This window comes from Dermacentor silvarum, chromosome 1, assembly GCF_013339745.2.
Source record: "Dermacentor silvarum isolate Dsil-2018 chromosome 1, BIME_Dsil_1.4, whole genome shotgun sequence".
Lineage (NCBI taxonomy): Eukaryota > Metazoa > Arthropoda > Arachnida > Ixodida > Ixodidae > Dermacentor > Dermacentor silvarum.
The window spans coordinates 59,555,621-59,579,523 of NC_051154.1; the positions used below are offsets into that span (position 1 = coordinate 59,555,621).

General features: G+C 43.9%; 1 protein-coding gene across 1 annotated transcript in view; it reads right to left on the minus strand.

Annotated features, from left to right (window-relative positions):
- The window catches only part of LOC119464051 (obscurin-like), a 201,139-nt gene that overhangs the window by 152,011 nt on the left and 25,225 nt on the right, over window positions 1–23,903 (minus strand). The window contains 2 exon segments of the mRNA XM_037724875.2: window positions 17,940–18,565; window positions 23,694–23,755. Of these exon segments, the coding sequence (XP_037580803.1) occupies window positions 17,940–18,565; window positions 23,694–23,742 (675 nt within the window). The 5' untranslated portion in view covers window positions 23,743–23,755.

The window sequence follows — 23,903 nt, forward strand, 5'->3', positions numbered from 1 at the left end:
GACGGAAACCGAACTGGCAATGATTTATAATATTAAATTTCGTTATGTAAGTATTAAGGCGCTTAACAAACAAATGTTCAATGACTTTACTTAATGAAGAGATAAGAGATATATGCCTCTAATTTATATTTGCTTCTTTATCACCTTTCTTAAAGATTGGTATGACTTTAGCACGCTTTAATGAGTCAGGAAAACAACCGTCAGCCAAAATAAGCTTGATTATGTGGCTTAAGGGATCAGAAATGATCAATCATCTTTAAATGACCTGCACAAATGTTATCCGGACCGGGAGAAGTATTTTTAAGATTACAAATAAACAACACTTTTTCGTCAGAAGAAGGAAAGAGAAAAAAAAAAAGGTGTGAGGTAAACGTGGCAAACCAAATAAAAAAACGTCTTTGGGAATACAGGATGGCGAACAGAAATACTCAGAAAACGTATTTGCAATATCAACAGAGTGATGATAAGTGACGTTATTGTAACTTATTTTCAGTATAGACGAACTCAGAGCAGGCATATTTAAAAATGCATTGGAACAGTTTCAACTGTCTTTTAGGGTTATTCTTACTTTTTATGAATTCATTGTAATAATAGCCTTTCTTGGCGTGTTTTAGTAAAGATTTAAGAAGGTTGTGACGACATTTGTAGCGAAGTGCTAAGGCTTTAATAAATGGTTGCCTCTTCACTTCTTTGTAGAGATCATCCGTTTTTCTGAGACTGGTTAAAAGAGCAGATGACATCCAATAGTACATAGGCTTTTTGTATTTCTTGTTGCATGCAACGGTAGAAGTGCTAGAAGAAACTGCTTCCAAAAATAAAGTGCTGAAGACATCCACCGTCTGTTGTAGATCAGTTAGAGATTTCATTTTGGACCAGTCACAATGAGAAATAGCAATAATAAAATTTTCTTGATCAAAGTGTGTTATATTAAATGTGTTAATGCTAGCTACAGGACTATAAAACGTGACAAATATGGGATATTTGGGATTGGTAATATCTACATTAACTACGCCAGACGCCTGAGGGTTGAAGTTAGAAGAAGCATGATCCAGAAGTGTGTGAGCACCACGTATGCCACATCTAGTGTGGGAGTGAATGAGGCAGGTAAATCCGTACCCTGAAAGGCAATAAGTATATGCAGCGATACTACTCATATTAGAATCTAGAAAGTTTATGTTAATATCACCTACTAACAAAATGCTTTTGTTTTCTAGAGATGAACTGTTCAGGACGGTCTCAAGAGCTGATAAGAATTCGGCAAGTGATGACGAATGACAGTGATAGATGCTAGCAAGAATTTGTTTCTTTCGATTATATGTGAAGTAAGGCTGTTCGATTTCTGCCCAAACCGATTCGCAATATGGAATGTCAATGGAGAGATCTAGTCTACGAGTGTAATTGATTTCCGGAGAAATGAAAATGGCTGAGCCTCCATGAGCATCTATAAGATGCACGTTGACAGTACTCAGATTTGTATAACAGAAAACCGTACAGATTAGCATCGCCATCAGAAAGCCAGGTTTCAGATACACATATGAATGAAAAAGAATGCTTCGTTGAGTGCATGAAATCACTAATGCTATCAATATTCCTTCGCAGGCGACGGGCATTTAAATGAACTAGAGAACGATGGTTGTCAGAAAGCAATGAAATAAACTCGACAGCCGAAAAAGACATGAGGTGGCAGATGCGCAGAAAAAAAAAACTGAAAAAAATTAAGAAAAGGCAAAAAAAGTTCCTTGCTGGAGTGTAAAACGAAACTGCTAAAGCGTACAGTCAGGCGGGCTTAAGGCTGTTTGCGGCAATAGACATGCAATACCATGCAGCAATACATATGCTTTAAAATTGTTTTTTCCAATCATACTGTACGCTGAACTTAAGATTGAAGAAATGACTCTGCATAGAGATCACTGCTTGCAACAAGCAGGCCATATGCCGGTCATAAATTAACGAGAGTCTAATATTCGCACTTAAAGAGTCACCGCAAGAACGGAATCAGTTCATAGTACAGATAGAACACTCTCGCCTCTAAGAAGTTGCAAAGTCATTTATGCAAATGCGATTAGAGAGTTGTCACCCGAGATGGAATGCTATTAAAATCTGAAATGGCTCTCCGCGTTCATAACAATCATTCTGAGCTTCGAAGTTATGAACTTCTTACTTCCTATCGCAGCAACGTGACATCTCTGCAGTGGGTCCCTGTTGCCTCCTTGTTTCTTCCACTTCCTGTTTTCAGTCACCCACTTCTTTATCCGCTGGTAGGCGTTTATACCTCCGTCAATCGTGTTCTGCCCCCACATAGGCCCACCCAGTTTCCTCGCGCCACCCGTGTTATACGTCACTGTCTTCTTGTCGCTGTAGCTTTCGTTTCTTCCCATGACATACCTATATGAAGGGAAATTTTATTGTTTCATCAGTGCGCATAAACATCCCCCTAAACTTCGCGCCCACCCCATAATGCAGAAGGGACAAGCTCATCCTGGATACATTGGTTAAACTGTGAGCGTTCTCTGACTGATTAAAGAAATACCGAACGAAGCGTAGGCACTATCTGAATGCGCGAACAGGCGTTTCTATATTAGTGAAAAGCAAATGGCGTTTAAGAACAAGGTGTCTAATTGAGAAAGGTTTTGTTCCTATAGGAACTGTGTTATCGGCCGGTCATCTTTGTTAACATGTTCGCTGTCAGAAAACAGTCAGCACCTGTTTTTTTTGTTTGTTTGTTTTTTTTTTTGTTTTTTGTTTTTTTTTTGCAGACCGCTCCAAATTGTGAACATCTTTGTGAATAGAGGTACAGATAAGCTAAGTGTGTGGAGCCCCGCTGACCTTCCAGGCGCAGTATATGAAATGCCTACCCGTAGAACTGGCTCGTTCTAGCTGTAATTTCACAGCATTTCACAGCATTTCACAGCATTTGGCGGCGGGTTCACTTTGATACCACGTTGCATTGCTTGCTCCCCGTTTCGTTCATAATAAGCCCGAAGTGTGCGTCCTCTGCGGCGACGCCAGTAAATAAAGTTTCGGTACAACGTAATGGTAGCGCCATCTGTCACCACCATGGTGGAAGCGCCTCGTACCATAACGGTGCCAGGTGACGCCACTGTTTTGTTGCTGCAAAATCGACTTTTTGAGGGGTGTTGCCGCAGACAACGCTAACTTGGAATTTATTGTGCGCAACACCGAGGGGGGGGGGGGGGGGGTGATAATGTGTGCATGAAAGCGTTATACAAAACCGAATCCCCATGGTCAGTGCAGTGACGTGAGAACTTCTGAAAACGAGGTTACGTATCGATCGTTAATGATTACGACCACAAGGGTAATGTTCTCGCTGTTTCCAGTCAGGCTTCAGTATGAAATCATTTTATATTTTAGACCTATTTTAGGGGATCTTACAGCAGGCAGACTGATCACTTTCTTCTCCAGCCTCAACTGAAAAGTTCTGAACTTGCTAATAATTTTTTTATATAATAAATAATGCCACAGTCAGAACAAAGAGCAAATACGCATTGCACTGTCACGTCATGACGTTGAGTACCTAGGTTAAACGAACGAGCACGTCACACACTTTGTCAATACTAAGATAACCTGAGCACTGAGAATTTATTTTTCTATACAAATATATTGTACCTATACCGGCATGTGAATTAGCTGACTAAAATTTGAATAGCATATCTTTATTTTCAGCTTTGTCAAATGTTAAATCTTGGAGAGAAAAATCCTGTAGTTACCTTAAATTGTTTCCTGGCTACTGACCTCTAGCCAGGAAACGACATAGCGTTTTGTGATAAGTCTACTGGTAGTATTGTCTTAGTCACAAGTCACTGGCGTACCATATGCGGCTTAACAAAGTCTGTCACTGCATAACTGCATATCCTCGTCCCTGGTGACACAGACGACTGTTGCGAATGCTGTTCGTGTTCTCGATTTCTGCTTTTCGTAAATTTGTGTCTACGAGAGGTAACCTATTTCATAAGAGCAGAAGCAAATTGTTATAAAAGGCAGGCATTGCGCTAAGCGTAAAACGAAGAAAAAAAGCATCCTTTTTTGTTTTCTTTGACCCAGTAATTGAGGCGTCGAGGTATTCAGCTTTCCCATCCCACTCTTACTGCCCAGTACAAGTAGAAATGTTTTCAAACTAGTAACTCTTATAGAACGGATTTGCTGCCATAAAAACAAATTTACCAAAAGTAAAAATCTGACAACACCGAACACTAAATTCATAACAGCCTCCTGTTGCACCAGAAAGGAAGGTATGCAGTGATACGGTGACAGACTTTGTTAAGCCCTGTTACCCTGAACATTTCTTTTCTTCAAAGTTTCCTCAGGCTTCCTATGTTTAGAGCGCCGGGGCTTGCCATGTAAGCCTTACAGCATTGGCCATGGTCAGCTCAGTGACCTGAGAACTTCTGAAAACGAGCTTACGGTGTCGGTCGTTAGTAAACGCGAGGACAATGGTCGTTCTTCAACAGCCTTTCTTCAAGGTTTCGTTGCCATTACCGTACAGCAGTGACGCGGGCAGAATACAGAATAATGCTTCAGTCCATAACACATTCGCTGCGAGGGCCCTTGACAGGGTTTGTGCACCGCAAAATGTCATATCTCCCGGTCTATCGGGAGGCCAAGTCCTTTGTTTCCCAGAGACTCATTTGCATGGCTGCCTTCCTTTCGCGCCAAAACAGGAAGAACGCGTCTTATTTTGCAGAGAGCTAACAAGGATCACACTACAAGCGCGAAATTTCTGTTCCTAACCGGCTTTCGCGTTTTCTTCCCTCCCCCCCCCCCCCCTCCTATTTTTTTAAGCAATCAAAGAAACCTGTGACTGCCTTGAGGGAATCTTGCAACATACCTCCTTAGCGTTAGGTTGTCCATGTTTGTGAACATCAATTTTTTTCGTTGGGCACTTTATTTACGAATTGCTGGTGGGTTTATTTACGTGGGGTTTCTAAGACAAATGTTATCGTCACAGTTATTTGTAACTGGTCTGACTGTTTCTTTCAGGCTGGCTGCAATTTTATATTAAGAAATTCATGAGAAGGCGAAAGAGGATTAAAAAAAAAACTGAAAGAGAGGACGACTGTGTGTGCCATAGCTGCCAGTGGTGTGTCTGAATTCATTTTAATTGAAGGGATGAGCGCCGAAGTATGAATGTTCGTTTACATGGTGAAATAAAGACAAATCATATAGATGTGTATAATAATAATAATAATAATAATAATAATAATAATAATAATAATAATAATAATAATAATAATAATAATAATAATAATAATAATAATAAACTTGTCACAAACAACCGCTGTAGGGAGAAACCGGCTGTGCTTGACACAAAAGAATGCAATGTAATATAACGTGTCAATAGAATCAAATTAAATTATTTTCAGATATGGTTGCCGTTCCCGCCATTCCCATCTCTTTAACGTTGAATTGAAGCGACACCTTTGGAGAAAACTGAGAAGCAAGCCGAGGCAGGTGATGTTATTTGTTATGCTGTTCTCGAAAACTGGCGTGGGCTTCATTTTCTTATTTCTTTCTTGTGCATCTGATTCTAAACTTAGCTGGCGGGGGGTGGTGCCAAAAGTGAAAGTGCCGTTCAAATTTCTTGCCTCTACCCAAGCAACCACGTCATCGTTGCGTCAGAGCGGCGGCTTCGTTGAGTGACTAGCAGGGGGAAGCACCGGCCTAGAAACTGGCGTAGGTGGCGATGAAGGAGTTCTACAAACATTTGCTCGAGTGGAAGCTCGTGCAGCTGCAGAGGTGAAGCCAACGCTTGCCCCTACGGCACCTCAGAATTAGAGCCTTTCCAGGTGACGTCCGCTTACAGATGAAGTGTTTTCGGTCTGTTAATGTAAACGCTATGCTAATGAGAAAATAGAAGCTGCTTGTTCGCGACGAAAATATTATATTCGCCTGATTATTGATGCCGTTGTCTCCAACAAAATAAACGCCATGACGTTCAGACCTCATCCTAAAACCAGTAGCACAAAGGTACACGTCGACTAGTACATGTACAGCAATATAAGCCATGTTAAACTCATGGGGAGTTCACATGAGTTTAACTCTTTTCCTCTACTATGGGATAATGTTTATAAAATCGCGCTGGTCTGGCTTCACCTTGGGAACATCATTTTCACTTCAGCAAAACCTTTTTTAGACCTCCTTGGTTGCGTTATAGTTGCTTACATAGTATAACTATGCAAGAAAATCTGGCTATGCGGGCTTCGTAAAGCTCACACCTGCACCATATAGGAATGCCGCTGTATATGGACGATTTGGCGTTGCGATGGTTCTCAGCTGAACGGGTTGACTCCTACTTTCCGGAAATTCAGCAGAAACATCTTTTGACAAGATTGAAGGAAGACGACAATTTTCCGAATGTGTCATCTTCATTCATCAATGAGTCGCCTTCCTTTCGTGTTGTCAAAATAAGCGCTTGCTGAATTCGCGGAAACACTTTGGCTTGTTTTGAACGTGTCTTGCTTTAAGACATGGTGTTGGCTGTCAAAATAACGCTTTTGTGAAATGAAGTATTCGTAAAAAGGTTATGCTTCTTCCGTAATAGACTTTGCATTGGTGTTTGCTCGCTCATAACATAACAAATAAATGAAGAAAACGGGAACAGAGATTGAAACGGATGCACAGTGAGCGCTGACTTTATCGTCTTTTCTCCTACTTAAGCTATAGATCCGGTACTGTTCGCGTCCCATACAACTGCTTAACTAAACACGAGTGCTCACGCTGTGATTTAAAAAAATCTTACATAATAATATAGAAATAAAATACACAATTTCACCTAAGTCTTGGATACTCTGACTCCTATTTCGCGACATAACGGGGCATACAATAGCCACGCAGAAAGTCTATGCAAGGGGTAATTCTGCGGTTTTCGATTAGTGTTTTCTTTCTTCTTCGACAGCGACAATGAGCTTAGCAAGGTTTGAATTGGTTTTCCTTTACTGATGGATGGCGCATACCCTATATGGGGTATTGGCGAAGAGTCGCATGGCATTAGAAAATAAGTTTAGTAATTACTAAAAACAACAGAAATGTTTGGGAGGAAATGATTGAAAGATCGAACGAAGAGTTTATCAAGAAAATCGCTTTGAAATTAAAAAAAAAAACATTAAGGAAAACCTCCATGGCTGAGCAAGCTTCTCTTTGACCGTGTACAAGAGAGGAATCTCCGGGAGAAAGAAAGTCTAAACCGTGCTTCTAAGATACTTGTCTTTGAAGATAAACGGTGACAGAGTAAAAAAAAAAAGTGATCAATGTCTCATCATCTCCACAGATTGGGCACAGGCGGGGAGGGCGCCCATTAGCCTTAAGGCGTTTTTTTTTTAACAGGGCCAGTATGAACAGATATTGAGGTACAAAAACATTGATGCTTAACTGCCGTTCTGTATATGTGTAGCCTGCAAGTGCCGACGGGTTCGTCGGTGTGCGTCGTATGACAGAGCTGGTTGATGAAACAACCGGGACTGTGCGCCTGGGCCCAGTGTACCTCGAATGCGTCCCTGTCGTCTACCAGGCGATTCCCGAGTGCGCGTCTGTCTCTCATTTGGTTCACCTCAGCGTCTTTCCTTTGCTCCCATCTCCCTCTCTAAGGACGTGTTCCAACTTTGGCCAGCATTGGATACAGTCTACATTGACGGCTAAGAAGACAGCTTCGAGCCCAATTAATGGAACGCATGTGGAAGACCTCTCTACGACTTGATGCCACCTCGCGTCGACAAAGAAAGAAGCTAGGAAAAGCACATATTTTTTATCGCTATAATTTAGGGTTTTTTTTTGTGCGTGAATCAATGAAAAACACAATGTAGCTTAGATTAAGAGCACAAGAAAGCATGACTACGTTTTCTTGTACACAGACGATATTTCCTTCGAGTTTTCAAGTCTTCTGGTCAGCCGTCATCTTGTTTGGACAGCCAAGTGAACTGTATCGTTTCTGGCCTTTATGCTGTCTTCGCGAAGTTGTCTATTTTGCCCGCTTCGTGAGAACTGGTACAAGACTTAAGTGGGCCGCTGTCCGCGCTTAGCTGTCCATTTAGCCGTTCGCGGATAGTATCAAAACACAGCCTAAATCGAAGGATGTAAGATACAAGTATCAATCTTACGTACCGACTAATGCATAAACAGAAGCGCCAGGTATGCATGACCGTTCCAGCTAAACAGCTTGCTGATCTCCGCTGAAATTTCACTCAGAGGTACCATTTTGCATTGAGTTTAGGTCAATACCTCGTTTGCGTGCATAACTTACCAGTTTTGACCACAATAAATACGAAGTGGGCGTCATCTAGGCCGATATGCCACTAACAATTCTTTATTCACTGCAACATGCTGGCGCCGTCTGTCATGGGTATACGGCGAAAACATAGTCTTTATCGTAGCTATGACAGGTGGCGCCACTGTTTTGTTGCAGTGAAATCGACATCCACATTGCAGACGACACCCACGTCGCATTTATTGTTGGCAAAACTGCTAAGTAATGCCAGCAAACGCCTAGCGATAGCTAAGTAATTTCCATGCACACCTTTATGCAAAGCATTCATGCAAAGCTTAGTATATCTACCTTCTCTGTATACTGAACAAATCTATAAAATTTTTACGCTTCTGTGCATGCTCGAAGCCCAGAAAGAATTTCAATAAAATCGAACAAGCGTCGTACAATACCGGCAAACATCCGCTCGTATGTACAATGGACTTCTCACCTTATTTCGGCCGGTTTCTGAGCAAAGGAATGCAGGAGTGGGAATGACCTGCACCATGGAGGAAGGAAAGCGTAGAAGAGGCCCCGGTCTTCCCGGATGAGTTGAAGAGAGTGTGGCGGAAGTTACGTGGTGTTTTTTTTTTTTTTTTTTTTTTTTTTTGCAAAGGAGCACTGGGACTGGTGTGCCAAACATCCTCGTTGCCATAGCAACCGCGCTCGTGAATCTCATGCTGCTGCTATCGGCTTCCGAAAAGTGAAAGGCCATATAGACTCATGTAAGGGCCACACTTGTGGAAGGGCCACATCCCCAACTTGGCAGCCTGATATTTAGGAAAAATAATTTCCAACGGAGAATCAATCGCGTTCGGTTCCCCGAAGCTGCGCGTGCGTATCGGTGAATTTTCTCACGCTGCGTACTTCCACGTGCCGCTACTATAGTTGGTGAGAGCTGCGCGTTGACCTCTGATGGAATGGCACCTACGGGGATCCAAGATGTGCACAATTCAAGGCTGCGCTGGCACCATTTTGACCAAAAGGTTTGGTCCCGTGTAAGGGCCGCACCTCGTAAAAATTGTGGGGGAAAAAAAAGTGCGGCCCTTACCCGAGTCTTATACGGTAAGATTTTTGAGAACGGGTCTTTGTCGAAGCACGTTGAGTTTGCTAGACAAGCTGCATTTGGAGTGTGGTGTGCGAGCTTTAAAGTTGTGTTTTGGGTCTGTGAGTGTGTCGGTCAGCAACGCGTAATCACGGTGCGGATCTTCGTCGTCTTCTTCAACGTGCCACGGAAAAACACAGGGGCGCGTCTGCTTCACTAAAAATGTTACAGAAGTGTCATAGGTTTTGTTTAGAGGAGCATCAACAGCACACACTTCCGGCGGCTCGTCACAACGCAAGCTAAAAGCTGGCGCCTATCTGCTCCGACGAGCTGAATAGAGACACAAAGGGAGATGTCACCCCAGGACGGCTGCACTTCCGGCGTCAAAAACGTGACGTCAGGGCCTCTCCTATTTTGTTTCTTTCCTCCATGACCACATGCGGGAAGAGTCACTTTGTGTGCATGTGCGATGTGCCATTTCCTAGTGGATTCAGTGAAGTAAAAGAAAGAAAATATAACCGACCACTGTCCTTGTTAGTTCTTTCAGAATGGTTCATTTGACCAACTGATTTTTTTCTTTAGAAAACCAGCCTTCTTTTATCTTTTAATGCCACAAAAGTATCACATATCATAGTTTGTTACATATCTAACTTTTTTCTGTAATATTAGGAAATAAACTACGGTTTTTATAACATAGCCTCAAGCAGAATACGTCCCTCCTTAGTGCGTGCTTCGCCTACGCGGTGCCTCTGCCCATTTCGCTGTCACGCTTCGTCGCACGGCGCTGACGGATCTAATGGCCGACGCTTGCTTGATAGTAAGAAATGACCGGATACAGTATCAGTATTAGGGAAAAAATTAATCAACAAACTTCTTCATTCAACACTCTACATATTTTCTTGAAGAAAAGCAGTCAATATCGCTTGCCATAGAGATATCTTTCAAGAAAGACTAGTCAGCATGTTCTACGCGTATATAATCTGAGCTGTCATGAGTGATATAGTTCTAGTAAACTGTCTCCGCGCTTCAAAATTGGCACGTATAGGATGCGTATTCTTACGATTTTGCTAGCTTTCGAGACGGCGTTGCGTGTGCACGGAACATTCGTTCCGCAGTTAACGCTTTCGTTTCACTTAAGCTACCCGCTTATCGCTACCTTTTTTATGTGTATGTCGGTGCACACTAAAAACTAAGTAAAAACACGCGTTCTATCCCACGACGCATTAAAAAAAAACGCGAAAACTAAGTGATTTTGCTGAATAAAGTAATGAATTAAATTGAAAGTACGATACTGACCATGATATTGATAGTTCGCAAAAAATACCAGCACTGAGAAAGAAAGCGCATAAATAATTAAAGTAAGCTCCCGGTTGAAGTAAATCTAGACTTTTTCACGTATTCCGTCCTCGGTCAACTTGAAGGCGCCGAGAGGACCAGCTGAAGGTTTGCATCTTCAGATCGTGACTGTCTCGTGGTCCAATTCGATGACGCACAAAAACTCAGCTTAGTTATCAAGCGAAGCGAAGAACGCCATGAGCGACCGGCTTTCTTCGCATTTTCATCCTTATTTTCACTTCAAGTCTGACGTTACCATTTCTTTCTCTACAGTGGACCGTTCTCTAACGGTTGTCATTAAGACCGCAGCTTAATTTGCCGAAAATGCCTGATCTGTAGTCGCGGCGGATGTCACCCTTTGTGCATATTTATTGTTTACGTTTGACGAAGAACGACGGTAATTTTCTTCATCTATAACGGCAAGATCTCAACATTTTCCGTAATAAACGTTTTGATGAACTTTATTTTGTTTTAAATTTTTTTTAACAAATGCATGAGAGAAGATATGTGACTTGTTCTAGGCGGCGGTCATTGTTCGCGTTGTCGCGAAGTGCAGTACTGCAGGACGAAATAGCCACCAGTACTGGTTCACTGTTCGCAGCTTGAGCGCACGTTTGCTAGGTTGTTAGGTCGAACCTTACTCCCGAAAAATATTTTATAGAAAATTGAGACGTCTATTCAATACGAGGCACATTCAGTATGTTGTGTATTAAAGGTTTCTCTTCACGAATCGAACACGTAGGGACGAAGGCATCCTGTATTAGGCTGTATTGCTCAAGCGCCTTCGTGATCTCTTTCCTAATCTTTTCGATGCTCCACGGCAGCTTGCTCGCGACAGTCCTTCTCTTGCGCCCTTAGAACTATATGCACGCGACGACTTAACCAGCCGAAATTACGCTAGTAATGCTTTCAGGTGATCAGGTGCGCTTCCGACAAAGCAAATGACAATCCCTTCCATCTGTAGGGATGAAGTTTCTGCTGACGGCAGTGCTTTGGTGCCATATACAGTTGCTACATCACAGACATGCTTCTCCACAAATATGATTCTGCGATATAGTTAAAAAACGGAAATAGCGTATTGAGTTTATTTTCCTAGCTTCGACTTTCAGGGAGAAAAGTGACTATTCAAGGGCAGTGTGATATTCGGAAAAAGGAAGAGTGCAGACAGTCATGCTCAAGACAGTGCCACTTATGCTACTCACAATCATAAGATGGCTAGGAATAAAACGAAACGAGATTTAAGACATTTTATTGGACGATGCTAATGTTCGTCATGACCTAGTGCTCGTCATGATCGAGTCGCATTGCAAAGCCGGGACAATTTAATGATTTTGTTCCAATACTTATCGCATCCGCCGTGGTTGCTTAGTGGCTATGGTGTTGGGCTGCTAAGCATGAGGTCGCGGGACCGAATCCCGGCCACGGCGACCGAATTTCGACGGGGGCGAAATGCGAAAACACCCGTGTACTTATATTTAGGTGCACGTTAAAGAAACCCAGGTGGTCCAAATTATTCCGGAGTCCCCCACTACGGCGTGCCTCATAATCATATCGTGGTTCTGGCACGTAAAACCCCATAATTTAATTTTTTAATACCTAACGCCTTTGTCAGTGCTCGAAGCTGCGCTTCACCTTTGTCATCGCCGGGATAGGTTGGTCGTGAGCGCTCGTTGATAAAAAAAAAAAAAAATCGGTTCTTATGAAAGGAATCCTTACGTTATACCGACACGTGCCCTTTATTGTAGTCATTGCAGTGTAAAAGTATTTAGTCGCGGTACATCAACCACAGCTACAGAGCTGGCTACACGGCGGTCAGCCTTTTATTTTGCGACAACCGATTTGCCATAGGAGGATTTTAGTAATCCGCTGGTGACTGCAATACTCGAGGTCACCGCGACTAATTCCAGACATTAACCGACAACTAATCACAGATATTAAATGCTTACATACAATGGCCTTTAACTTGAGCCACAGTGCTGTGCCACAATGTTTGCCCGCTCACTGTGGCATAACAGACAATGTCGATGATCGTGTTGCCAGAACTGCTTATGGTAGTACATTTAAATTTATCCTAATACCATACTTAAGATGCCGCGGCTTTTGTGTCACCGGTTGCGTTGCACTCTCAGCGTAGCGTATCATGTAATGCGAAGCGACAATGCATAATCGTTTGACCGCGGTTGAAGCGTCCGTGTGCCATGGCGTTAACACGGCAAGCACGATAGTATATGTATACGCATGCATCGCGTTCGTCTGAATGTTGCTTACATAAACCACCACTTAAAGCTCACTTGTGCTCATTCCACTTGCAGTGTTGACGAGGACTTGGACCAGTGAATTGCATCTGCAGATGTTTTGCAACTCAAGGACTGTCTTAAAGGACACTTTAAACACAACTTATGACAGGTGCCTTCTGCTGATGGACGTCCTTAGACTATGGCGGTCTGCTGACTCTGCGTTGAGCTCTGTAAGGGCACTTTTGGTATTTTTGAGGGATACAGGCCTCGATGCGACTCTCTAAATTATGTATGGTTTGACTGTTAACGCGTGTGTTTATATGTGTGTGTGTGTGTGTCTTTTCCTTTTTTTCTTTTCATCTACTGTCTAGTGTTCATCCCTCACCGTATAAAACACTTTGAGTAGTATTTCAAGCTTTGCGATCCAACTGCCCCCTTTTCTCATAATCGTTTGCACCTTTTCTCATAGTCCTTTTCTCATAGTGACAGCTCAACAAATTATAAGCGTACATATGTCTCAACGGACATATCCTTTTCAGTTTCCGAATTAGAGGAGACCTACAATGAAACGTTTTCAATCTCTTGCAGTGCTAAGTGAAATAGAAAATAAAGCCTATATGTGTCAAGCATTGCTCTAACATTGCTGAATTTAAGACTTCAGGAGGGCGATCGCCGGCAAAAAAAAAAAAAAAAAAGTGCCGTGCGTTACCTGCAGCGCCTAGTCTTTACCGGGCGTTTGGTTTTGCCAAGAAAGAATGGGAGCGCATTGAATATTACTGTTAAGCTAACGGCGTCTTTACGAGCAAAAGGGTCACATGAGTGGTCGATCTGTGAGCGCATAAGTGCTAGGTACGCCGCTAGGGGACAATTGCTGTATAACACTACTCAACGTGCGGCCCGTTTTTTTCATTAGCTGACATACTTACCTACAGGCCAGAGTCGAGCTACTTCCTTTGAAGGTTAGTGGTCGATTTTGTAAGAACAATACCGTACCGCTCTGGTCGCCGAAAACAAAAAAAGGTACCTAAGGCAAAGGTACCCCAAGGTGCGCTAACTGTAGAAATATACACCGCTATCATCCCTTCAACAGTTGGGACAACACCGCAGAAATAAGCGTATGTGTATACGTGCTGGTGTTTCTTTGTGTGCGTGCGTGCGCGCGCGCGCGCGCGCGCCCGCGCGCGCGCGTGTGTGTGTGTGTGTGTGTGTGTGTGTGTGTGTGTGTGTGTGTGTGTGTGTGTGTGTGTGTGTGTGTGTGTGTGTGTGTGCGTGCGTGTGCATGTGTGTGCGTGTGCGTGTGCGTGTGTGTGTGTGTGCGTGTGCGTGTGTGTGTGTGTGTGTGTGCGTGTGCGTGTGGTGGTGTGCGTGCGTGTGCGTGCGTGCGTGTGCGTGCATGCGTGCGTACGTGCGTACGTGTGTGCGTGTGTGTGCGCAAGGTGGTTGGTGGTCTTTCTGTGTACGTGTTTTGCTGTTTAGTTAAAAGTTTCACAATGCGCCTTATTATCACTGGCACGTAATAGTTCAGTATGTTATTCACACGTAAACATTTCTTTTTTTATTATAATTCGTTCGGCTGCCATAAGTCCTTTACCGGTAGTCATCATTCGCAAAATATCTATAGTCGACTGAAGCTTGAAGACAACGGGACGACAAAACATTCCTCGCCTCTCTTCAAGAGGAACTGAAGTACAGTGCGGTAAACCGTTAAGGAGAACACCTCAATGAGCGGCTCTCACTTCGGTGGTGCCAGATGAAGCTTTTTCAACGCAATGCACATGGATGTAGCAAGGTGCCAGCGCCACCATCCATAAGCCAGCTGCTGCAAAGCCGGAAGATTGTACACTTACAGGGGAAAATATTCACACGTACTCTACATCAATGTGTTCTCTTTAACAGTGGACCACGCGCAGGGAACAATACGCCTCTACACCATTTGCTGTGTTTTGAATTCGTGAAACCTTTACGTCACTTATGCTGTTTGAACACGCCTTCTGTGGCTTTCCTGATCACACAGAAGCACCAATGGGTAAAAAGAAGATGAAAACAGCGCTGCATGTTCGCGCCTGGCAGGCCGAGCGCCACCGGCATGGGAAGCGCTTGAAATGCCCCGTAGACCCACTGCACGATTCGATGCACTTGCATTGAGGAGTAGTAAAGTCTCGTTGACAAAGCTGCAGCAATATATTCAAACAGAAAACGCAGCAGCTGGGACAAGGGGAACAGGCAAGAAAATACTGGGTAAGTTGGTCATCATACATTGTGCAAATAAGAACAGCGAGAGAGAAAAAAAAAGGAAAAAATTGAAAGCGATGAACACAATCCAGGCGCCGTTTGCTAATTGAACGTTGATTTTGAAAATGTATTTCGATATGAATGAAGACATTTAAATATTCATTACAGTGCACTTGCGTCCTGCAATGCCTTATTATGCGACAGTCACAATCATCTAACAAATTACAAAAGCCAGTGAAGCATACAATCCTACCCTCTAATTTCGTAGTCTACCAGTTCAAACGATATCTCATTCTCCTGTAGTGCTACTGACGGCTGGATCACACCAGCCGTCAGTCTTTGACTCTGCTTTGTCTATGCGATTACTGATATCTCTCCAGCTGATCTACGTGAGAGATCAAAGCTAAAGTGCGCGAAAACTCTTCTTTTCACCCGGGTTGTCGACTGTGCATCCTCAGGTGAGAACAACACACTGCGCCTCCTAACGCATTTTGATGTTCCCTGAGCCGTTCAGATATCGCCCAGTTTGCTCCGTGTACACATGGCCACACGTCATAGAAATAGGGTAAACAGTACTACAAGTACAATACTTATACTTACTGGGGCGCTTCCCCTTCTTTATTAGCTTGGGGAAAGAGGTCAGGAAAGGACGAACGACCATAATCCCGTTCACTCTTCTTCTTGTCCCGGCTGGTGCGCTTTCTGTTTTTCGTATGCTTCCCCAATGGGCCGACGTAAGGCCTCAACATCGACGGCAGTTACTTCACAGCCCCTTTAGTGACGAAAAACGCTGGTTTACAGCAAGAAGCGGTAACCATTTTTTTCTTTTTTTTTCTTTCTTTTCTTTTTGTTCTTTGATGGAGAAAAGGGTGGAGGGGGTTAGATGAAGGAGAGGAGTTCACCGATAGCGTTGGGCTAAATACGGTAGGTAAAAGAAAAAAATTAAAGAGTGAAAGAAATACAAAACTGCAGGTAGAAAGGGCAAGCGGGAGGAATGGGGCATCAACAAAATGAGTGAAATGAGGAGTTTCAGTGTATACGAAGTGCGATACCAGAATCGGCGGCTGAGGTAAAGCCCCCCCCCTCAAGAACTCTGCCGCATCTAGGAAGTGCGATAATGACGTCCAATCTGAAAGACAGCAGCTGTTCCAAGTGCCGGAGCAGGATAGGCATATTCGGCATTGGTGACGTCAAAGAATCAATAACCGCAGCTTTAAATGCAAGGAATTCGGCCCTTTTTATGAGGCCACATATGTGGCCACATAGAGATCAGAGGTACAATTCACGAAGGTCATCGTCTGTAGTACCGTCGGTCATTGGCCGATTGCCTTCACTAATAAGATGTTCGCAAACACGATTGGCCGCAACAAGATTTTGCGGACTGCTCCAGCGTCCAAACTTGATGCATGGGGCCTAGATTTCAATTACCTTATGTTTGAACTTACCTCATAAAAAGTAATCAAGAACACTTGCTTCATGCGATTGTGTATTCCAGGCACAATGTGGCCTCGCGAGGTATCACAGCGGCCTCTTTATGTTTGTGTGGCTCTGAACCAATGTCTTGCTTGACCTGGAGCAATTTTAGCCACCCCAGTGTTAATCGTTCAGACACTCCAAGTATTATCTCGTTTTTTTTTTTTCGGGGGGGGGGGGGGGGGGATGGCTGTGGCAGTAGGGTGGGGTGCTAGGAGTCGCCAGTGTGTCATAATTGCAAGAAAGATCATGCAGTTTACATCTTAACCGCAGCCCGGGATAACGACTTCGGGTAAGCACAACTCATTTTAAAGGCAAACCACATGGTGGCCTAGTCTGTGTGACTTCGAGACTTCCTGTTCAGTGACCTCTGGGAAGCAACAGAATCTGTATAAGTGGCTTTGACGGAAGAGTGTATAGTAGGATAGCAATTAAGGAACAGATTTCTTTCTTTCTTTTTTTCTTTAGTACGGGTGTGTGTGACTCGGAAAAAGAGGACTGCGTATAGGGTCTCCCTAAAGAAGTGATCAGCTACGTTTACCTGTGCTTTTCATTTTGCATGCTGTTTCTGTTTTCATTTGTTTGTGATAAATAGCTGGCTACTGAACTTGTGCTAACAGGGTTTATACAGGGCTCTCAGTGCTCTGTGAGCGGGCGTTACAATGATGAGCTAGGCATATGAGTGTGGCAGTTTAGGCGAATGCGTCTTCTTCGTATTTTCTATTTCCTTCTTCTGATGTCGTAGGACTCTAAAATAGGCTTTCTTGTGGCTAGCTTGCTGTTAAGCGGTTGAGTGGCATTCATATACGAGAAATCTCACTTGCACGATTATAGGTATTGTTATTTTAAGTGAATTGTAGCTATATACAATTTTATAGCAACGGCCCGCAGTTGACGCTGTGCGCTGCTGAGCCAGTTGCAGCAACTTAATATTGATCGAGCTCTGTTTATTGTTTTCTTGCTTCTGAAAGGTCGTGTTTCAACTAGATATGAAGCTCACAAAGTTGTGCTGGAGTTGTGATGTGATTTCCTTTCAACAACGGGACTAGACTCTCGTCTGTAATGGTCGTACTCATAATGTGGTGTGATCGGTTGTTGTTGGCCTTTCTCTTCTTCTTGTTTTCTTTATATCCTTCCTCGTTTCCTTTTCGAATGATTTGAGTTGTAGCTTGCACAGAGCTCGCGTTGTAAGAAGGCGCAAGCACGGAAGGCACAGGAAATGAGCAAAGCGAATCGCTAATTTCAGCTGCGCAGTTCAGTTCTATTGTTCTAGCCCTGGCCCTCTTGTCTGCCTCACCAGGCAAGTTATGATACAACCGAATGTAGCTGGTGGAAGCTAGTCGCGAGAGCAAACACTACTTACCCCAGCTTCCGGTTCTGTGGCCGAGCCTGCCGAATCCCTGTAGCTGTAGCTAGCCTTGCTGGCCGTGTAGCTGGCGGCCCCGAGGTCGCTCGACTCCATGGTGCTGGTGATTTTGGTGCTGCTATAGCGCACGGACGCGCTCGATTCGTCGACGTCGAAGGACGACTTGGACGCGAGCTTGGAGCGCTTGCTGGTGAAGCTCTCCTTGTCATCGTCCTTGCTGAGGCGCCGCAGCGCCCGAGACGCCGAGCTGTCGACGGACTCGCCGAGGAGGCTCGACGTGAGCGAAGATTTGCGGCTGCTCTCGAAAGAGTCGCCGCTCGATATGGCCAGGGCCCTTCGAGTGATCGCGGAGGATCCAAAGTCGTCGTCGTTTCGGGAGCTCAGCCTCGAAGTGCGCACGCTGCTGCTCTGCAGCCTCGTGCTCGCCCCGATGTCGTCGTCGTCCAGCGCCGAGAGGCGCGAGCTCCGACGCACCGTGGAGGACGAGTAGCTGCTGCCGGCATCGTCACCGTACGACGTGGTGCGCATCATGCGCCGCGTCGACGACAAGCTGCTGCTGATGTCCGAGTCCATCAGCGACGAGCTGCGGGCGGAGGTCCGGCTGGATCTCTCGTCCGACAGCCCTGCGCACGCCGCAACCGGCACTGATTGAGTGGTTTCAAATCGCACGGCGGACAGAAGAATGGGGCTTTTCTCATGCACAACAGGTGCGAACTCGAACCTTTATTTTATATGCACTGCTAACCACGCATGGCGGCTCTAACAAGATTGTCAATATTGTGTTCGGTTTAAAATATTCGTATAATCAACCATGTGTAGTAATTCATAGTAAAGACCTACAAAAGAATAAATTAATTGTGATTTATGCTAATGGATAAGTTCTCCATTAGAGCAACATGCAAATTTAACATGTAAGCTGTAATGTAAACGGTGCACAGTAACTTAGCGTTATGACGCGTGTACCTATTAAAGTCGTATTAAAGGCATATTAAAACAACACTGAAAATCGCGGCAATCCCATCAGCAGCTACAAACACAACTTTAAACTGATGGGAAGAGAATAAAATACAGGCACAAAAACAAATAGCAGCGGCAACAAGGGGCAAGATCAGCACTTTAGTCTCAGTGTATTCGTAGGATAACCACTTCACAGTGACCGCACCAGTATACAAATTAACGTGTACTGACGTAGATCCCAAAAATGAGGTTTGTTGTATGTGGAGTAGCTAGAAGTTTAAACGCTAGTAAAATGTCTGTTTAGCTAGGGTAACAAAGGGTATCAACGAATGCGAACATCAGTGACTACTTTTATGTGCATGAGGCATGATTATTTTGTTTGGTCGCCCTCTCAATGACAGCCTGGTATGCAGCGTTGGTGTGAAGACCTTACCTCAGTAATGACAAGAAAGAGGGTCGAGAGCACTGGCAGATACGTGCAAATAACCAGAGTATCAAACCGGAACTGAGCCAAAAGACAAAAACTAAAAAAAAAGAAAAACGTTATTTTTGTTCGTATCGGAACTGAACCGGAGCGTTACTATTTCTTTCACTCCGAAGCGACCCCCCCCCCCCCCCCCAAAAAAAAAAAAAGTAATAATAACGGATTTCGGTTCAGGTTAGCCACCTTTTCTGTAGCTTTTCAACCATGCATTGCTTGCGCTTATGGCTCGACTACGCTACCTTGCAGATACACACCATCTTCCCGTGCTTTTAAAAGTAGCAGCACACTTTGTGCGGTTTTCAGCGTAATGCGTTAGGGGGCAGAATAGCTTTTGTCTTAACGCGATAACATTTACATCGCATCCGACACGCGGACTCGCCAGACTGTGATGCTTGCAAGGTTCCTGAGACGGTAGAGCACATGTGACGCGAGCAGGAGGTTGCGGACGTAGAACAACATGGTCGCCCGCCTACTGCCTTTAATCTTCGTCTTCCTTGCCTTCTATCTACTCTCCATCTGTACACCGTGACACACATATAGTTGTTGCTTGTTCCCAGTATGACTTTGAACGGCACGCATTGATATTTACGTTAGCGCCAATTAACAACAGGCCGTTCAGTGAAAATGTGTTACTGGGCCATTGACCAGACATATAAATGAAGCGAGCCATCATGGCTCTCTTAGAATATTTACTTAAAGAAGACCTAGGCTGTGAACGGGCCCTTCAAACACGAACGTGTAATAAATCTCATCCTACTGCATGTCCTCATTATTACCCCTCAGTCCCCTATTTTTCTCCTCTTCTCTTTGCACTTGAGCGGAGTAACATGCTAGATGAGTCTCTGCTTTTCCTCAATATACTCTCCCCCCCTCTCTCTCTCCCCTCAATAAAGCGTCGCTTTACATATATTCCAGCACTGGTGTTTGATCTGAATATTTTTTTGCAACTACGTGTTTCCTGGAGAACACACAACAGGCGTAATCTTTCAGTGTAAGTTAGCAGCAGCATCGAGTTTTTGTAAAAAATAAATTTCTGCTGTTTTTTTCTGTAATTAATCTTCGGTCATGCAAATGAACTCAAGTAACGGTTCGAACCGGATTGAACCGTTATTTTTTCGCTCCGGAGTAGATCCGGAACAGAACAGCTTTCAGGGAACCGAAACGAACACCGAAAAGAAAAATGTTTCGGTTCGACATTCTGCAAATAACCCTATGCTATCTGATAGCAGAGTTTGAGCAAGTACTTTCATTAGAAAACTTAGAAAGGCCTGTCAAGATTATACTGAAGTGTATGTGACAGAAACTCATCATTTTACTGTTCTGCTGCCTTCACTCGTTATTAATGGCGCAGGAAACGTAACAGTGATTAGAAGGCAAACTAAGAGAAATGAAGAATCAGGAAACAGGAATTATGAGCGCATCTCTTAAACAGTGAACCCTTTTTTGGGTCACACTATATGACAGATGTTCATTAATTGGAGCTGTACATGTTTGCCGAGACAGACGCCCAGCATGCTGCTCCAATTGACAAAGATGATACATGAAATGACACACACGTACATGGTAGACACGCGCGCAACATACAAAAGTAACAAGCACAAACACACATGGTAACAGGCAACTCGAGTGTTTGGTTCAGCGGCGCTATAAGGTAAAATGATTCCAAACTGTCTTGATTCCAATTTCTGCAATCAGCCTCCACGATTGGTCAAAACATTTTCGGGCCACTCCCAACTTCGCCTGTCTCTCACGCGACGTCACAAAAACCGCGAAAACTCCCTACGTCAAAGTGACGTGTACGCGGAAAAAAAAAAGCATTAATATGCCGAGCAAAACTGAAATTCTTTCCGAATAGCCACAGACTGCCCGTTCCGAAAGGAACAGAAGATGGCTGCCCGCCGATCGCTCAGGCGCTCGCTACTCGCACCTGCCGGTGAGCATGTATTTATTTGCGTATGATAAACCTTTCTTGCGCGGCAGTAAAACGTTATCGAGCCCTTTCGGCATGCATACGACATCGCTCTGCCAACTCTTCCTTGCTGAGGATCCATTTTAGCGACATTCTTATCCTTCCATAGCACGCCGCCGCGATTTTCGACCAGCCACCGTAAGCTAAGTAAGACGAAGCGGACCAATTGGAGAAGCCGGCACCACCCTCTTCATGCGGTTATCTATTTTCACTGTGCTGGCTCGGCCCCATCGAAAGCCTCTTCAGTAGAGCGTGCTCCTCGCCTCTTGTCAGTCAATTGGATAAGAAAAACCGCTGAGTGGTGACAATGTTGTTGGTTTTGAAAGCGAACAACGGTGACCTCCTATAAACGAGGAGACTGTTTGATTGGGTTGTTCAGACAACGCTGCGAGTCACCGCCCGATGCCTGCGTCGGTGGTTACGTAAATTTGACGTCAGGAGTCTGGAATCAAAACAGTTTGGAATCATTTTAGGTTATAGCGCCCCAGGTCAGTGTCCCTAGAAAAAATACTATGACGTTGAAGCTTCCTGGAGGCAGAGTAGTTGCTACTTTCTGTATACAAAAACGAATCTATCGACAACTCCTTTCTTCGGGAACAAATAATTTTTTTACATTCTCCCTGGCGCCCAAATGAGCGCCAATTCGCAAGATGTTCCTGATAGAAGCCGCAACACGCGCTTGTCATATAAAGATAATCTTGGGTCATAATCGGAAAGTTCTCCCTTCGGGAGCGCTGTATGCGACAATCTATCAGTCGCAGCAGTCTGTCAGTTATATTTGTCCGTGGAGATCACTGCCGCTATTCAAATATAAAAAACAACACATGGCTCATATACATAGTCGCTTATGATAATACGCGAGCCTGTATAGAAACATGTATGTTCTCACGAAAACCCATAGGATCATAAGACCGCGCGGCCTTTTTTAATCGAGATATTATGTAGAAACTCGAATTCGTTTAATGCCATCGAATACCGGAGGAAATTTTCCCCATTTATCCTTTCCTTAACTTGTATAAAAACCAACCAATTACTCTACAGAAAAACTGAAACCGGCTTAAGTATTTCCACGCACTGATCAGAACTTAAACGGGGAACAACCTTTTGCTTGCGCTGACAAAGCTAGTTATTTTTCCTATGCTTGGCAAGTAATTTTCATCACACATATAGCCTTAGCCCATATAAAAGTGGAACGGAGTAGCAGCAGGCGCGTGCTTCTGGCATCTCCACTTGATCCCCTAGCTAAATCTATCTAGTGTAAACATCTTCCAAGGCCCATGTCTGAGATAATCGACAGCGCTTACTTTGTTGTTTGCCGGCCCTTTAGCGTGAACAAAACAAAACTAAACTAAAAAAAACGAACCTAAACAAGTACAATCAACTTAAACAAGACAGGTTATTAGCAAGTAAAGCAAGTCCGCAACTGGTACTTTTAGCAAGCTTTAAAGCTGAAGAAAGCAAAGAAATTCTACAGCGCCAAGAACACAGGGCACAGCAAGAGGTCACAAACGCGGCGTTGACTTACATACCTTGAGATTATATTGCAGAGTATAATATACATAGGCGCTGTGGTTGCAAGTCAGCGTTCTCTATTATGTATCCCTTTGCGGTGTGTGGGGTCTTCGCACTGCAGAACTTGTAATTTCAAATGCCGCACCAACGACCCCAAATTGAAACCTCCTGCTATAACAAGTATATAGAGAAGGATAACTTGTGATGGTGGACAATAGATCATATTCGTGGAAGTGGTGGGGAAAAGCAGTAGCCGGCACTGCCAGAGGGCTCAGAATAATATTAGAATCAATCCATTGGTAAAATAAGGATCTGCTGCGAGTTGCCTTTTCGTTGTTTGCATCTTGTTTGTGCCAAGGCAATACATTTGATTCCTTTTTTCTTTTTTTTTTCTTTACAGACACCGCCAGGCAACACTTTGTTTTCAACTGAACAATGTTTCATTAATCGCAGAAATTCTTCCCCCGACAACTTACTCAAAGCAAAGTTACACACCATTCGTATCATGAGACGCGTTTTTGAAACTGTAGAGCGCCATTTAATGAGCCTTCGCCAGCGAATAAATGCGCTTTTCCTACAATAATTGCATACTGCGCGAATTGCATGCTGCGCGAAGAATTACGCGCATAGTACGAATGTGGCAATAAGGCTGGTGTTAATGGCTTGCCTGCTTTCACAGTTAGTAAGTGCACATGGCACGAAGTAGTAGGGTCCCTTTAGACCACACCTGACAAATGACGATTGTATATAACAAACCTTTTATGTGTTATATTATGCAGTAAATAATTTCCAATATCTACAAAATATTGCTCCGAACTTAGCCACTTACCTTCGCTGTATTTAGATGATCTTGAGTACGATGACCTTGAGTACGACATTTTCAGTGCTTATCTGGAAGTATGGAAATAAAGCACAATTAGTTATTCGGCAAAATTCTTACGTTGTCTGGAAGTTGAATGTCATGAAATGCACACATGAAGACACGAGAACTATGAGCCGGCACAAATATGGACATGACGTATCATACAATATTGGTAAG